This window comes from Oncorhynchus mykiss, chromosome 7 (assembly GCF_057628025.1).
Source record: "Oncorhynchus mykiss isolate SJ-2025 chromosome 7, ASM5762802v1, whole genome shotgun sequence".
Classification (NCBI taxonomy): domain Eukaryota; kingdom Metazoa; phylum Chordata; class Actinopteri; order Salmoniformes; family Salmonidae; genus Oncorhynchus; species Oncorhynchus mykiss.
The window spans coordinates 13142305-13160048 of record NC_143028.1 but is presented as its reverse complement, the minus strand read 5'-3'; the positions used below and the strand labels follow the sequence as shown (position 1 = coordinate 13160048).

At 41.0% G+C, this 17744-nt stretch overlaps 3 protein-coding genes across 5 annotated transcripts in view; 2 read left to right on the top strand and 1 right to left on the bottom strand.

Annotated features, from left to right (window-relative positions):
- The first annotated feature begins 417 nt into the window (after positions 1 to 417).
- Positions 418 to 13925, top strand: LOC110527433 (ras-related protein Rab-9A). The gene is made up of 4 exons (XM_021608698.3): positions 418 to 663; positions 7088 to 7248; positions 9155 to 9192; positions 9731 to 13925. The coding sequence occupies exon 4, from the start codon at positions 9813 to 9815 to the stop codon at positions 10416 to 10418; it is 606 nt and encodes a 201-aa protein (XP_021464373.2). The 5' UTR covers positions 418 to 663; positions 7088 to 7248; positions 9155 to 9192; positions 9731 to 9812; the 3' UTR covers positions 10419 to 13925.
- Positions 420 to 4466, top strand: tceanc (transcription elongation factor A N-terminal and central domain containing). Of its 2 annotated transcripts, none has more exons than XM_090240324.1 (2): positions 420 to 663; positions 3145 to 4466. In XM_090240324.1, the coding sequence occupies exon 2, from the start codon at positions 3156 to 3158 to the stop codon at positions 4284 to 4286; it is 1131 nt and encodes a 376-aa protein (XP_090096450.1). In that variant the 5' UTR covers positions 420 to 663; positions 3145 to 3155; the 3' UTR covers positions 4287 to 4466. The 2 variants fall into 2 exon arrangements, with proteins under 2 accessions (XP_090096450.1, XP_021464372.1); XM_021608697.3 differs by lacking the exon at positions 420 to 663 and adding an exon at positions 2689 to 2836.
- Positions 13926 to 14552: 627 nt separating the features above from the next.
- Positions 14553 to 17744, bottom strand: part of LOC110527431 (neuronal membrane glycoprotein M6-b) — a 35231-nt gene continuing 32039 nt past the window's right edge. For both annotated transcript variants that reach the window (XM_021608696.3, XM_021608694.3), the window contains exon 7: positions 14553 to 17720. In XM_021608696.3, coding sequence (XP_021464371.1) covers positions 17577 to 17720 — 144 coding nt within the window. In that variant the 3' untranslated portion in view covers positions 14553 to 17576. The remainder of the gene's footprint in view (positions 17721 to 17744) is intronic.

The window sequence follows — 17744 nt, the reverse complement described above, 5'->3', positions numbered from 1 at the left end:
ATACATCCTTTTCAGAATAAGTGGCATTTTTAAAAAAAAGTATGACTACTGTAAGAGTACTTAGCAAGATGGCAGCAGGGGGAAATGAAACATTTATGGGAGGTACCTTGGTGCAGGCAATGGTAATATTTGGGTGTAAGGGATGGGGGCTTGGGGTCTTGGGGACTGGCCACATTCCTTTTCTACCTGCTCATTCTGTATGAGAATCTTCATACTTTAAAACAAGTTCCCTCCTTATGAGGTGTCAAGCAGAGACATTGGATGTGGTTGTGTGCGATGGAGGAGGAGACAACGTGACAAAGCAGATTACGCCATCACGTCTATCTGATCAAATCAGAAGGCAGAGAGCGCCTCCTTGTGGCCATAACACATCTGAGCGTCATCATCATCACTACGATCTGGTAAAATTCCATTCCCATGTACAAGGAACGCACCGAGTACAGGGAGGACGGACTGCGGCAGCGGGCCAAGCAAGTCATTCAATAAGATCCAAAGGAGCCTGGTGCGAGTTTTTAGGAAGTCCTGTCATTCCTGGTTGCAGTTAGATCAGCACACTGGGGCCAGTCATTGTTGTGGTAGACCTACAGCTGGTTTTCCCCTTGACTAATCAACAGACCATCCTGACTCCACCCATCTCCTTCCCCATATTGTAGCATGATAAGGGTGAGTTTTAAAGTTTTCTGAGAATTACGTTTTATTCCCCACTGATCCTTTGTATTTAAAAAATATATATTCATACACAACCTCTGTATACCTGTCTACCTGCTGTAAACAGTACAAAAGGCCTAAACATATAGGAGTGGCAAGATTTTGTGAGAAGATTATGAGTATTGTAACTATCACCTGCAAGTAGGCTTTCAGAGAAAAGGTGAAACTCTCCCTTAGTTTATTGAAAAGGTCACCTTGTATTCATCAAATTAAAAATAGAGCTAAATCCCCACAACACAAGAGCTCACTATACCAATGACATGTTCCCAATACCTTTAGTCTGCTTACCTTCTATGGCCAATGGGTGTAGCGCTAGAGCAGGGATTCCCAAATTTGGTCCTGGGGCACCCCCTTGGGGCACCTTTTGGTTTTGCCCTAGCACTACACAGTTGATTCAAATAACCAACTCATCATCAAGCTTTTAATATTTGAATTAACTGTGTAGTGCTATGGCCAAAACCAAAACGTGCACCCAGGGAGGGCCCCAGGACCGAGTTTGGGAATTGCTGCTATAGAGCATAACTGCATGAATATAAAAAATATATTTTTCTTCAATGCAAACGACGATGTCATGGCAAAACAATGTAAAATGTTGAAGTCAGTGTGTTTTTGTTACTTTTATTGATTTATTATACTATTTTCGTTTTTGTTCTTTTACATTTTTTTGAAGTCAGTGTTTACATGCAACCCATTCTCTGTTAACGGACTAAATGCATTGTGCACAGCTGCTTATGTAATATAGACCAGGTAAGTTATACCATTAAACACACTGCCCATGCAATAATAAAGGTTAAATAAAATAAATAAAATAAAAATTATAACATTTGAATAATATAATATATGCCACATTCACACAGTCAGTGTGTTAAACTTTATCCTGGATAACTTAACAAGATAAATGTTTGTGTTGCATTTGTATTGGCAGACAAATACGGGTAGGTCTATAGTTAGAGCAGTAGGCCTTACTAAGGTGTGACATTCTACAGGTTTACTTAAACCTGTACGATGTCACACAAACATTTACCTTCCTTCTTTATGTCATACCAAACAGAGTATAGCTCAAATCCTATTCATCTAACACCGATCCTCATGCCTATTCTACTTTAGCCATTCTACCATTTGCTTGGCGGCAAACTTGCTAGCCACAATTTCACAACCCAAATGGCATGTGCCCATTTCCACAGTTCTCCCTCAACTTGCTAACTTTATTACATAACATGAAGTTATTCCATTTCACAACTGACAGACTTGCCTCCTCTTGCTTGTAAACTTCCTTTACTTAGCTTTCATCCATTGGCTGCATTGCAGAAAAAGTAACTGGTTTTAGCACTATTGCTTGAGCGCATGCTCCAACATGTCATCTACTGTCCATGAACAACTCCACAACAAAGCAACAAACACTATTATGGCTGACCAAGGTGTGACCTCAAAATAATACTTTAAAACAATGTGATGTGGGTAGATATGGCTTTATTTATATAATATGAATTATTATTATTTATTTTCTACCTAATACATTTTTCCACCTAGCCTACAATATATTTTATATAATGGAAATGTAAACGTACATGGCAAAATGTCACATGGACATTATTACAATCAAAGAAAATATTGACAAGATAGTCTAGTGAACGCTCTAACAATGGAAATGTTCCTCAGACTTGGTAGCAGGCAGGAGGAGTCACGATCAGGTGGGACCATTCTAGCCAATGAGAGGGCAGATACACGCGTGTGACCAGGCAAAACTCCAAAAATAAAATCGTTGTTTTTTTGCCGAAATTCCATGTGCGTCCACTAATATCAATACATTCGTAACAAAATAACAATTACGAAACTTATATTCACTCAATTAAGATTCACGTAGCAAATTATATATTAATTATTTTGTTTTCGCAAATTCAACACTCTCATTGACCTCCATACAAAAATGTCTCACCTCACGTATTATTTTCGTAGACAGATTTTGGGCGGAGTAAATCCTCTCGCGTCGCCTCTTCCTCTGTGCTACAATGTTGCAACAAGAGACAGTTGGACCCCGCAAAACAAAACAAATATGGCGGCTGACGGCTTAAGAACTGCAATTCGATTCGAGTTGTAGGCTGCGCTGTAATTTTCGAACCGAAAAGGGGTATGAATAACGTTTAGTGCTTTTAAATTATATTTGGTGTGATAGAATTTAGCTAACATATTGCATCAAAGCTTCCGTTTCCCAACATACATGTTAGTGTAGCCCGCCCTGAAGTGCATTAGCTGCATTTTAGAATCTGGTTTCAAAATTCTGTTCAAATGTGTCTGCCACACTTCAAAGCATTGCATAAAAAGATGTATTAACTGCAGAAATGTTTGTAGACCCAAGGGTTTCGGATGACAATATCATGACCCTACAAAAGATGTAGCCTAAATGGCATTTACATATTAATGTCTTTCTCCCGCCAGTCTCTAAGAATATGACCACCATGGACACAAAACAGATCACTCATCATGCTCTTCAAATGGACAAATTTAACAGGGCAGGTAACTATGGCAACATTATGCCTCTCCTCACCGCCCTTGTTAATGCCTGTGTGACTTGTGAGCAGCTGCAAGGCACAGACATTGTCAGGGTCCTTTACAGACTCCTCAAAACCTGCTCAGACAATTCAGTGAAAAAAACAGCCAAGCACCTGTTGTCAAAATGGAAGAAACTCTACAGTCACCCCTATCATATCTCAAAGGAGAATGGAAGTGAAGAAGAATTCACTGTCATTGGAGAGAGTATGCTGGCTGATAAAGCGTGTCTGGCAGGCAGAGGTGGCCTAGCTGCTGGTGATGCTAGTAAACCAGTGGAGTTGGGTGTGGTTTTCCATACTGGGTCAGAGGACAGAACACTCAAAAATGGGACCAAGTGTGGGAGAGCTAAGGGAGAAGGGTTGTCATTGTGGCAGGCAGCTGGTGATTTGTCTTCGGGGTCAATTTTGCCCACCCTCTCAAAGCAGTCAGAACCTCCTGCCACCACTTCCCTGGATACCCCTCCCCTCTGTAAGGATTCCTCTGATTCGGGTTTGAGGACAAAGTGCATCCAGCTTCTCCATGGTGCCCTCGATCCAGAAACTTCCAAGGAAGCAGAGGGGAAGACTGCAGATCTGGCCCGCGTCATAGAGGTGCACATCCACGCGCTGCACCGTGCAAACCAGGCCAAATACAAGGCCTGCATCAGGAGTAAGGTCGCCAACCTAAGGAACCCCAAAAACGGCCACCTTCGGTGTGGTCTCCTGGGCGGCAGCCTGGGGCCGGAAGTCTTCGCCGGGATGTCTTTGGAGGAGATGGCCAACGAGGAGCTCCAGCGGCTGAGGGAGGAGTACTCATCGCGGGGGGTGAGTGAGAGGCAGCTACCCCAGGGGGTGGAGGGGACGCCCACCCAGAAGCTGCGGTGCAGGCGGTGCGAGGGGTCGGACTGCAGAGTGACGCAGGTGTCCCGGAGCACTCTGTTTCTGCCGGCGTGGGTCCGCCAGGCCACCGCAGACCAGGATGCCATGACCTTTGTGACCTGTAGCAGGTGTGGGGAGCAGTGGTACCACAGCGGCTGGGTGTGCCTCTGATAGGCCATCCTCACCACACTACATGTAAAATGCCTGCTTTGTTTTTGTTGAGATTCTGTTGAAATGGCTTTACCCTATCAAACTGAATAATGTCATGTTTTAATCACAGAAATAAAGGTACATTTTACCACATGATTATGCAATACATTGTCATTAAACTTGCTGCACTACATACTGTAATACAAATGTGGTTCTCTTTCTTTTACTATTTATTTCTCAATCTGGCATTAATATGTACTGTGTGTTTAGCATGGGGTCTTTCTGTGTGTGAGAACAGAAGATGTTGACATTTCTGTTGAGCTGCAGATTAAGACCCATGTGGCCTTCCTGTGGCCACGTGACCCTGTGAGCAGCACAAGGAGCATGTGACCCATTAATCAGCCCAAGATACAGCTCTGGCAGGGTCATGTCTAGAAGGGATACAGTTTATGTCAAAAGTTGATTTTTACTTTAGCTAACCCTTTTCCTGACCTAAACTGAATTATCCTAACCTGCTGCGTAAATTCTCCTAACCTGCTACGAAAAGTCAATTTTGAGATAAACCGCCCTCCGGCCGGAGGTTTGCTGATCTCCCATGATCCCTCACTTTCTAGCCCACAGCCAGTGCTAATGACTCAGGATCCCATCATTGTGATGACAGTGAAGTCTTAGAATTCCAAAAAGATCCATGCTAGTTGGACAAAGTTGGCTAAATTAGCTATTCTCTGTAGGCAGTGATAGTGGTTCGGGAATATATGGAATGGTAGCAGTATTTTGTTTTACATAAGATTATAATAAATGGTTATATTGTTAAATAATCAAATAAAATAAAAATGTATTTGTCACATACACATGGTTAGCAGATGTTAATGCGAGTGTAGCGAAATGCTTGTGCTTCTAGTTCCGACAATGCAGTAATAACCAACGAGTAATCTAACCTAACAATTCCACAACTACTACAGAACGGCATAGGCAAGATGCAGTAGATGATATAGAGTACAGTATATACATATGAGATGAGTAATGTAGGGTATATAAACATAAAGTGGCATTGTTTAAAGTGCTAGTGATACATTTTTACATCAATTTCCATCAATTAATATACCCGTTATATTAATGAATGTTAAAGTTATATTAAATGGGTATATATTTCATTGAAATGGCCATTGAACAGTAGGAATTATTGTATATGACTTGTTCTCATCAGTGTTTTTGTAATGCGTCTGTACATTAGAGATATCTGTATCGGAGTCATTGGAGATAACATTCTGTTTTATCAACTGAATTAAGTTTGTGTTTCACTATCAGTATGTCATGTGTATTTTCAAGGAGTGTCTTTTCCAAAGTCCATGCAGTTCCCTATCTTATTGATAGTCTCCCTGTTTATAGCCTTTAACTTTTCAATCATTGTCTGGTGACTTTCTTTGAGAGACACACACATGCATGCTCAGGCAGTATGTGTGTAATGCACATGGTGATACTTACAAACATAGACACACCTTTACAATCATTCACATTCACACTGTTTAATACATTGTGTGTGCAGGCTTTTCTGCCCACTCCCACACTGATAATATTACAATAGATAAACGTTATCAAGTGGAAAGTCCACATTCTCATATCTTTCAAAGAGCATACTATTGCTGATACTGTACATTGAGGTACAGCATAATGAAATGTAGGGGAGAGTGGGGTAAGTTGGTTGAAAAGGGGTAAGTTGAGCCACCCTTGTTTCTAGGCAAACCATACACAAAATTTATATTTTTACCAAATATTTAGGGAGAGGCCATCCTTTCATGGAGTCTGTTAAGGAAGAAACTTGGAAAAAGTGGCAGGCAAGTTATTTGCAAAAAACAGATTTTCACCAAGTTATAGGAATTTGTGTTAGAGGTTTCATGATTATTGTATCTAAACCAAAGTAGATCATTTTAAGATTGTTCTATACATCAGTTGTGGTCAATATGAGGTCCTAAACCTAGTATGAAATTGCATTATTGTAGCTGTGTGGGCTAAAATAGTCAAATGTTTGCCTTGGGGTAAGTTGAGCCAATGGCAAGTTGAGTAAATTGAAGTGTTTTGTTCCCAGGCGTAATGCAAGGCATTATCGCTGGCATATGAGATAACAACAGGGCCTGGTCTGGTAAAAGTGTAAAATAATAATAATAATTGTTGTTTGTTAGGTGTTAAGCCTGTGTTAAAATATGCTTAAAATTATGAAAGGATACAAAGTTATTGTGATTCTGTTGAATTGTGTTTGGGAAATAAATATAGACATGGTTTTAAACATTTGTATGCGGCTTAACTTACCTTCTCCCGGGGCTCAACTTACCCCATACTACAATTTATCCTCTTAAAATCTGATTTTAAACCAAACCCTAACCTTAACTACACCGCTAACGTTATGCTTAACCTAAATTAATATTTAGACTTTTGTGGCCAATTATGACTTTGTGGTTGTGCTTTGTAAACCGTATTCTTGGCACAACGGGGCTTGGCTATCCTTGACAAAGTGCAGTGTTTGAGTGATTGACTGTGTCATCGACTAAAATATTGCTATAACATATGTTGTAATTAAAAAACTATCCATTGCATTGTAAGATCTGACATGTGTATGCAACTCCTGGGCAGAGGAAAGCGGCCATTGTATAGAACGTTACAGGGACGTCATTACAATATTGCCAGAGATGTTTTGTATGGGAATTGCAATGGCCACATTCAAATGCCATGACGCATCAGTGTTTAGAATGTCAATTTTCTGCTATACTTTTTCAGTAGTGAAAGCACCATTACACACACATTAATAGCTTCCTTTATCCATTTAGCCCACAGTAGGCGTGACAAACGATCGGTCATATGAGCGTCAGTAGCGCTCGAGCAGTCCTGCCCAGTAGCGCCAAGTCACCGGGAAACCTCGGCCGCTCGTAAGGATTTTGCAAAGGGATGGAGCGGTATGGCGACGCCGACGTACATTATAAACATCAAGGTACAGTTGCAACCAATTGATACTTTTCGTAGCTAGATATTTCAGACTTTCACATTTAATGGAAATTCTATTTGTTTACCAGTTAGCCTAGCCAGCTACATGAAGCCAGCTGATGTTTAGGCTTCGCGCATGATCTCACAGACTACGTGGTTCATGGCAAGCGAGCAGTTCGAGACAACTGGGAACTGAAAAAAGAACGAGGTCAAATCAGTCAGTGATCTTCAGGTCGGAATGTCGGAGCTCTAAGAAAGATGCCCAAGTCTCCGAATTGTAATTCCGAGTTGGATGACCGTTCAAACGATTTTGTTCTCCAGTCAGAGCTCGTTTTTGCCTAGTTGTCTTGAACGCATTGAAGTCAAGGATGTCCGAGTTCCCAGTTGTTTTTGAACGCGTATATTCATTAGCAGTCTTTATTCCTAATGTTTGTTTGTTATTTAGACCGTGGGAGTCCGCTATACTTACTCCATATGACAGTCTTGTTGTGTACCTGCTAATCAGCCTACTACCAAAGCAAGTTTGTTTCCAATAGCCTATACCGTCACAGAGCTATAGCCTACGTCCCTTTTCAGATCATCCTAGCGATGGATATGTCTTCACTTTTATCTAAGTGTGTCATCAAACAAAGCACAAACATTCCAAGCTTCTGCGCATGTTCTATCCAACCAAGTTCTCTGTTGGCTAGTGATGGAAGTTATGCTGGGGATAGGACCAGAGTGTCTTGTTCTACAAATCTATGGTAGGATATTTGAATAGGGCTCTTTGTTGAATAGATAGAGCATTACCATAGTTACATAAAGGTTACAAAAAATACCATTGATTACAATGCTGATAATGCTCAAACATTTTTTTTATTTAATTCGAACCTGAACAGGAGGCCTACTTCCCCTTTAAATCTTGTGACTGGTGAGAGCCAGTGCTGATATGGGCACATGACTCTCTCTCTCTCTCTGTGTGTGTTTTTCAGTGAACCACAGCTGCAGAAAGGCAGCATAACAAAGGTGCAGTCAGTCAGTGTCCTCCCTTGTCCAGATATATTCCAGCACATTAATTTCACTGTAGTTGGCTGAGGCAGCTAACAATAGGCAAGAGTCTTTAACCAATTTGACTAACAAGATGTGCGTCTGTTACCTATGTCTCTGACCTATTTGGGCTGATTAGCCCATTTCACTACCCTTTTGGATGTTATTATATCATTATGGAAATGGATAGAGGGCTAGAGAAGATTTCTTAAGTAGTTAACTCCATTGACTAAAGGTCAGTGGTGCAAGTCATTTCAATTTAACGGCACATTGTTTGTCACAGTATTTGTGGCTGCTGAACACTACCTCAATCAGAGACAAGGCATTGATCGATTATGTGATGGATAGCCATTGAGGTGGTGATAAGCTCAGATTTCTCTACTCATTCTAACCCCTTCATCACCAACCAGATAACAGTTGGAGCCCCGTTAAAATCGTCACTCTGGAAAAGGGCTTCATCAGGTCTCACAGATGTTAGGAATTGGATGATCGGATTTTCTATTTCTTCTCTTTTTAAAAAGAAACTTGAAATATAATTAATAGAATTGCAAGTGGGTTGACCCACTTGGTCTCTTGGACTAATTGGGGTCTTTGTTTGTTAAAGGATAACATTCGTCTTTACTTTCTCAGCAGCCTGCAATGTTAGTCATTGCTTAACCCTTCAGTGTGTTACTGTATTAACAACCAAGGCCTACAACAACCTGGAATTTTAATACCCATACCAGACATCCGTCAGACTAATAGAGTTGAAATGAACGACATTCACTCAAAGTACAGGAACTTAAAGTCCTCATTAAATGCACGCCATGGAATCCTTTGACATGTTCATGTAGTTCATCATCGTCATGGTATTAACCTAACATCATACCTTCTGTTTTTTCTAACAGGTGCTGAATTAGGCTATGGTTTGCCCTGATACATAACGGTAAGAAATGACGTGTTAAGAATGTATTACTGTCACTGTCTCTTCTTGTGTCCTTACACAATGCTTTCTATACTCTACTGTGCTGCTGTATTGTAGTAGACTAAGCTAAGTTTTAGGCCTAGTTTAGGCCTAGGTCTGCTGTACTGTACAGTCGGCCAAACTCACCCCACGTGTTTAATGCATCATGTCTGCTCTGAAGCCAAGCATTATGCAGACAAAACGTTCTTGTGGTGTGTGGCCTGTGGCCACAGCTTTGCTCATGTGATTCTCTAAGAGATGGTCACCTGATCATTGTCCATGTGACACATGCTGAGAATATTACAACTCCTACAACAGTTAATGTTGGCAGGAAAATGTTATGTCTTCATTGGTTAAGATATCAACTACTAGACTGTATAACATTGTGACTGATTTGACTTTAGCTGACTACAGATGAGGTTGTTAATCTGTGTCACATGTTATTTTATTTTCTGACTGTTAACAGAGCAATCAATCAGTTGATTGATTAAACTGAATGACTATGTCATCTATTTGTCAGGTAACAGCAGCGCTTCCCAGACCCCCCCCCCCCCCCCCCCCCAAGCCAGCTACTCCACCAACCCTTCAGCCCAGGCCCAGCCATGACAGCCAAGTCGTCCCTGCTCAAGGTGATCCTCCTTGGGGACGGAGGCGTGGGCAAGTCCTCCCTCATGAACCGCTACGTCACCAACAAGTTTGACACGCATCTCTTCCACACCATTGGCGTGGAGTTCCTAAACAAGGAGCTGGAGGTGGACGGGCGCACCGTGACGCTCCAAATCTGGGACACGGCGGGCCAGGAGCGCTTCCGCTCCCTCCGGACACCTTTCTACCGTGGCTCCGACTGTTGTCTCCTAACCTTCAGCGTGGATGACAACCAGAGCTTCCACAATCTCAACAACTGGAAGAAGGAGTTTGCCTACTACGCTGATGTCAAGGAACCTGAGAAGTTCCCATTCGTGATCCTGGGTAATAAGTTGGATGTGCCAGAGAGGCAGGTTTCGGGCGAGGACGCACGCCAGTGGTGCCGCGACAACGGCGGCCACCCGTACTTTGAGACGAGCGCCAAGGACTCGACCAACGTGGCGGCCGTGTTTGAGGAGGCGGTGAGGAGGGTGCTGGCGCAGGAGGAACGGGGGGAGCACCTCATCCCGACGGACACAGTGGACCTGCACAGGAAGCCGCGCTCTGGCGCCTCCTGCTGCTGAGGAGATGTAGGGTTGATTACCTTTATTTGACTCTTAAAGGCCCAATGCAGCTGTTTATTTCAATTTGAAATGCAAAAAAAATATTTCTCAAGCAAGAATTTTGCTAAGACTGGGAAAACTAGCTGTTTATTGGAAGAGGTTTGGAACAGTTTTTGTTATTGGTATATTAACCAGTCTACCGAACAGTGATGTCACCATTGAAAGCTGAAACTCCCATCCATGCAAACCTGCTGATTATAATGTCCTGTGTAGATTGTATTTTCAACCACCAACTATCAGGAAATAAACTGATCAAATTTTTTCACAATTTTACAGTGTTTGTTTCATCAGCTGTTTATACAATATGGTATGAAACACAGGAAAATTAGAATTTTGACTGCACTGGGCCTTCAAAGAGACAGCCTTCAAAGAGATCATTGTATTTGAACTTCTGCTGCCCAACTCTGGCCGTAACTTGTGAGTTCTGATGATACCAACGGCCACTTGGTTCAAGTTCTCCTTTTTAACTGTGGTTAATGCTTTTGTTCTGCTCTGTGCTCCTCCCTTGGTTTACCCGACTGCATGTGCACGCATACACACAGCCTGTTCATGGCATTATACACACCCAACCCACTTAGGCTATATAAGTTTTATCATACACTGGAGTGCTCATAGTTGGGCCTGCTATTTGACATTCCTTTGCGCTGGCGAGTGTGTTTTATCAGTGACTACTATGATCAAGAGATTACTTTGTTCTGCGCTTGTCCTCCAGCAATCAAGTAATGACTAAATATTTACATTTTTAGTCATAGCAGACACCCTTATCCAGAGCAACTTACAGAGTGAGTGCTTACATTTTATGTACTTTTTCATACTGGTCCCCCGTGGGAATCAAATTCACAACACTGCTGTTGCAAGCGCCCTGCTCTACCAATTGAGCCACATGGGAAATACTACATTGTCATCCCATCTATTAAATGGGCTGAATGTGCCAAATGTATATTAATATTGTTGATTGTTTAAAATAATCGTATTTTGTATTAACGTTAGTGGTGGTAGTCAGTACACAGACTGACTGAACTACAGTATGTGTTGGGGGGAAAAACCAGAGGGTTCTGTCCAGTCTACATCATTGTACAAATGGAAAGAAAATTTCAGTCAAACCCATTTCTCTGATTATTCTCACTTGATGGGCTGATTTTAGATTTTAAACCCACTCAACCCAGCCATGCAAATTTTGGCTGTATGAATTCGAAGCCGTTCATTGGCTGGATTGCGTGCTCTATAGAGACCAACGTATGTCCAGCCTTCATAATGACCAAAATAGCTTTAACATGTTTAATCTCATCCAATTTCCAGATAAACTGTCAAAAGCCTTTTTATAGCCATGTTAATGTGTGTTCGTTAGGAATGTCAGGGCACTGAATGAAGCATGTAGATTGGTCTTTTAGCTACAAAAACATTAGCTTTAATTTATTTAAATGTATTTAGTCACTCACTACGTGAACTAGTGCACCTGATGCCTCAGGACGTAAGTGCATTAGCTAGCCTAACTGTTTTCGGAGAGTTTGGAAATGAGGCTTTTTAATGTTATGTTGCCTGGACCTGGACTAACCATTTAGGAATTGAGCAGCAAATCCCGGGCCAATGCGCCACAATTTATTATAGTAGGCTATAGGCTGACTTGTGCCATCATGAGTTCTGTGTACTATAGCCCCAAAGAAACCAGTCGTAAATGCATACCAGTTGTTTCTATGTTTTGCTGTAAAACAAGAACAACCATGACACACTAAAAACTGTAGGCCTATTATACTTTTCTTTTTATGTAAAAAAAATATTGTTGGTTATTTGTCAAAAGACCCCCAATAACAGTGATGTTACCAGTATTCAAATGCGAACCAGTAATTTCTACAGCAGGGTTCCCCAATTGGTAGCCCACGGCACACCAAGTTTTCTGAGCATATACAGTACCAGTCAAAGGTTTGGAGACACCTACTCATTCAAGGGTTTCTCTTTATTATCTACATTGTAGAATAATAGTGAAGACATCAAAACGATGAAATAACACATATGGAATCATGCAGTAACCAAAAAAAGTGTTTAATAAATCAAAATATATTTGAGGTTCTTCAAAGTAGGCACCCTTTGCCTCGATGACAACTTTGGACACTTGGAATTCTCTCAACCACCTTTCCAACAGTTTTGAAGGAGTTCCCACATATGCTGAGCACATGTTGGCTGCTTTTCCTTCACTCTGTAGTCCAACTAGATCATCCGTTCACCTACTCTGCGTCTCACAAAGACACAGTGGTTGGAACCAAAAATCTAAAATTTGGACTCATCAGACATATTTCCACCGTTCTAATGTCCATTGCTCATGTTTCTTGGCCCATGCAAGTCTCTTCTGATTGTCCTTTAGTAGTGGTTTCTTTGCAGCAATTTGACCATGAAGGCCTGATTCACACCATCTCCTCTGAACAGTTGATGTTGAGATGTCTGTTATTTGAACTTTGTGAAGCATTTGGGCTGTAATTTCTGAGGCTGGTAACTCTAATTAACTTATCCTCTGCAGCAGAAGTAACTCTGGGTCTTCCTTTCCTGTGGCGGTCCTCATGAGAGCCAGTGCTTGATGGTTTTTGCGACTGCACTTGAAGAAACTTTCAAAGTTCTTTAAATTTTACAGATTGACTGACCTTCATGTCTTAAAGTAATGATGGACTGTTGTTTCTCTTTGCTTATTTGATCTGTTCGTTCCACAATATGGACTGGGTCTTTTACTAAATAGGGTTATCTTCTGTATACCATCCCTACCTTGTCAAAACACAACTGACTGGCTCAAATGTATTAAGGAAAGAAATTCCACAAATTAACTTTTCACAAGTCTTAATTCTTAATTGAATTGCATTCCGTGTGACTACCTCATGAAGCTGGTTGAGAGAATGCCAAGAGTGTGCAAAGCTGTCAGAGGCAAAGAGTGGCTACTTTGAACAATCTAAAATATATTTGGATTTGTTTAACACTTTGTTTACATGATTCCATGTGATATTTCAAAGTTTGGTGTCTTCACTATTATTCTAGGATGTAGAAAATAGTAAAAATAATGAAAAAACCTTGAACGAGTAGGTGTCTCCAAACTTTTGACCGATACTGTGTATAATATATGTATAGTTATTGTTTTATTGTTGCATGTAAGACTGTAAAAACACTGGCAAATCAGCTCCAAGTGATTTTTATTTTGTAAGTCTTCCAAAGTATTCCCACGCATTATAGAAAGATGCATGTAATCGTATACAAATGTAAGCAAGGTTTGAAATGTAGGGTTTCGTCAAATATTCGATCTTTGGACTTTGGTCAATTTGCAGTCTAAAAATAATTTCTTTTCTGGCCCCCTGACCATCCGCTCAAGAACAAAAATTGTCCTGTTCCAGTGTCTTGCATTAAAACATGAACCACCCTGAAACACTATCAATACAGTCTTAAAATGTTTGTGTGTGTGTTGAAATAAAAAGTTGGCCATTTTTTAACCTATGTTGAAGTAATGTGCTCCATCTGTGGAGTGTGTTTGGTCTTCCACTGACCACTGTACTGTCGGTCAACTGTAGGCCAAATACACTGCTATCCTAATTTGTGCGGACCCCCTTCTTGGGGTGTAGTGGAAAGTTGCCCCTAGATGCAGATCTTGGGTCAGGTATGTATTTCCCCCACTAATGGTTACATTTATGATTTGGGGAGGGGGAGTGGATCCTAGATCTGTACCTAGGGGAAACTTCACCGCGGCGCTTTCCTTGGTTTTAACCAATAGCTTTGGACTACCATTTTAGGAACGGAACAATGCTAAATTTTTCCACCAGGTGGACTCAGCATCTCACAAAACTCTACAAAGACAACACCCCAAGGTTGTCCCATCACTGTGGTTGAGGTTGAGCACTGGGGCACAACATTTTGGAATGTTCAGATAGAAATAGGCTATGTAGAACAAACATGCCTCTCTGATACATAGAATAAGGAATCACATCAGCTATATAAATGGCATTTCTATCTGCAACATTCTACAATGTTTGGCAACTGAACTGTTCAAAGCATATATATCATTCATCCCATTGTGTGTGTTTAACAGGAAGTCCAAACTTGTAAGAAAGCGACAGAAAGCAGCTCTTTCACGATAAAATATCGGTTTTACTAGAGAAGGTTACAAAAATCATCACTATACAGGAGTCATATAACTATTTAAAACTTTAAAAAGAAAAACAATGAAACAACTACAGGGTCTACAATGTCATCAAGGTACAATGGATATCTTTTAAAAAAAAGAGTTGAGTGGGGGCAAACGCTGCCTACCATAGTTGTCAGTACAATTGACTACACATCACCTGAAAAACTGCAAAGACACAGTCATGTCGCCTTCATGCAATAACGAGGAAACGACAACACACCCTGACTGACACGCATCTTATATGAAACAGCACATGCCCTTGCCTACATCAACCTGGTGGCAAAGCACACTGTATTATATCAAACATAACACACATGGGAATATAGTCCTTTTTTCAGTATTTAGACGTTTGCACACGTGGACAATACCGACATGCCTTTTCATATGAAAGTTAAATAAATCATCGTTTCACTGGTGTGAGGAAGATAACTTGGGACTATAAGGTTCTACTTGCAAAAAGATGATTCTGAGATAATTGGCTTTACAGCTTCGAGCCCTCGTTGGTTTGAATGGGGTCAGCCATTTTTTTTATCTTGTATTCTTTTGAATTAGTTTGAACTTACCCCAATTCATGTTATTTAGAGTATACTGTATGTAGGTAGAGAACATTGAACAGAACAAGGCTGTGTCACTAACTCAATTTAGACTAAAATGCAGATAACTTATAGTCCGAAGCACTTGAACTACTCAGTGATCATTATTATAGAATAGGTCATGATAATCAAATGATATCTGGGGCGGGGGAAAAGAAGATTCATGACTTGTTATATTGTAAACATCCAAACGGCATCTGTTCATATAACAGGCCTAAAAGTATGACAGATGAGTCACTTTCATTTGGCTTGCCAATGTAAAATAATTACAAATAATGTCAAAGACAAGTTATTCATTACTTTAGCCCAGGGAAAGATTCAGCTGCCTAAAACTGATAAAAAAAAACATTGAAAACCATTTTGTACATTTTTTTTCTTCACATTTCAAAATGTATACAATACAAGCACCACTGCCATCATGACTGTATTTGCTTCCTTCTCACAACATACCGTTTTAAAAGATGTCACATTACTATTATATTTAATGCAGAACAAGTCATTGGATGCTAAACATATACTCCAAAAGGAAACATTTACATATTGATAATCAAAGGTAAAATAGCATGGTAAAACATTGACCGTGCTCTCCACATTCAGGAGATGTCAGTCAATAGAACTTCCTTTGGGGCGGTCCGTATATTTACAGGTGAACTTCACCCCTTTAAGGGTTTACTTGTCTTGAGGAAAGTGAATGTATGATTCCAAAAACCGGGAGGAGAAAGAAATCCACCCTTCACAGTTGTGTACAATGAACACAATGAACAAACATTGGGCCTTTTGTTATGTTCACTTCAGCTGTGGCATTGCCATGTAACAAGTGTGTGCTTAATCAGTGAAGTGTTAGCCTGGTCCCAGAGCTTTTTTTCGCTGTCTTGCCAACTCCTATGGTCATTATCATGCCAAACATAGGAGCTATAAAGCACAAACAGATCTGGGACCAGGCTAGTGGAGTTTTTATTTTGGTTTAGTACCTGAGGTATGTATAATGTATCACTTACAAACAGAACAAGGCAATCTGACCTTGAGTGTTGGTTAGTCCTGTGGGTTTAGAAGCAATGCCGTTTCCAGAGAAAAACTGCCATACAGAGGGCTAGGTGGAGGTTCACTAGCCTGGTCCAAGATCAGTCTGTGCTGTCTTGCCAATTCCTATGGTCATAATAACACGACAATGACCATAGGAGTTGGCAAGACAGCACAAACAGATCTGGGACCAGGCTAGATGTTTCCCTTGCGGGTCAAGGTAATGCGTTAACACTGCAGACAGCTGCTGACAGAACTGCTGCTTTAGGCCAACAGTCACATTAGTGAATGTGTCCAATCCGGTTAGGGTACAGCACACGTTTTTCTCCTCAGGCCAAAATGAAGAATTACTTAACAGAAATTGCTGGGTGTCAACAAAGGATTGGGAAAGTTAACGTAATAGTAGGACTATATTCTATGAGAGGCACCCTGAGATGCTGTGTATGTAATGTTTACATGGGTTTTGGAAGTCTACTTTACTTCTTTATATTTTTGATACAAGCATTACCATAAAAAAAGCAAAAAACTAAATCAGGTAAAACAGGGTTGCGATAAGATAACCAAAGGAGAAAAATACCAGAAATAAGAGAAGACCAGTAGTATATAAAAAAAAAAAAACATTCATACATACACATTCGCACAATATATTCATATATATAAAACACCAAAGAAACAGGACATTTTGTGGCACGCTTCCTCAGGAGTTGTGCAGACAGTGACCTTGTTGTGAGGCGGTTATTCGCTGTGTTAGTGCTGGGCTGTGATTGACTCAGAGCAGTTAGGCTATGGCAGCAGGGTTGCGCTCAGTAACGGTCCAATCGAGAGCAAACGGGAAGAGGTACCACCTAACCTGAGCTCATCCAATAGGAACTTCTCATATACCTGTTCGTTTGCTCCTGTTTGGACAAAGGACATGATTCAGATTTGAGAAAAGTGTGCTCAACTCAGACTTGACTCAACTTGTCCATTGATGTTAATGGAAGACATGGGCTGCATTTCATTTACACAGGCAGTCCAATTCTGATCCAATTCAGTCCAATTCTGATTCTATTATCCATTATATCCAATTCCAATTCTATTTTGTTCACTAATTGGTATTTTGACCAATCAGATAAGCTCTGAAAAAGAGTTGATGTGAAAAGATATGATTGGTCATAGGACCAATTAGTGGGAAAAAATAACAGATTTGTGCTCCCTGTGTAAACGTAGCCAAAGTGTGAAAATTTGAGTTGAGTGAACATATCTCAAGTCAGAACACCGCCCATAGTGAAGGAGACCCAGGTGTTGGTTTTACCCAGAAGGGGGTTGGAGGTTAGGTTTGAGGAAGTGTGTGAAGGGGTGGTTGGCCGGTTCTTATGAGTAAGAGGAGTTGAGACCCTCCTTGGAGCCACCTTCCTCCACGTCGTCGTCCTTTGTCTTGATGTCCTGGTACTCGTTCTGGTTGCAGGAGCTCCTCAGGTAGGCCCAGTTTGCCGACAGGATCATCAGATAGTGGATCTGTGTGGGGAGGGGGGAAACAGA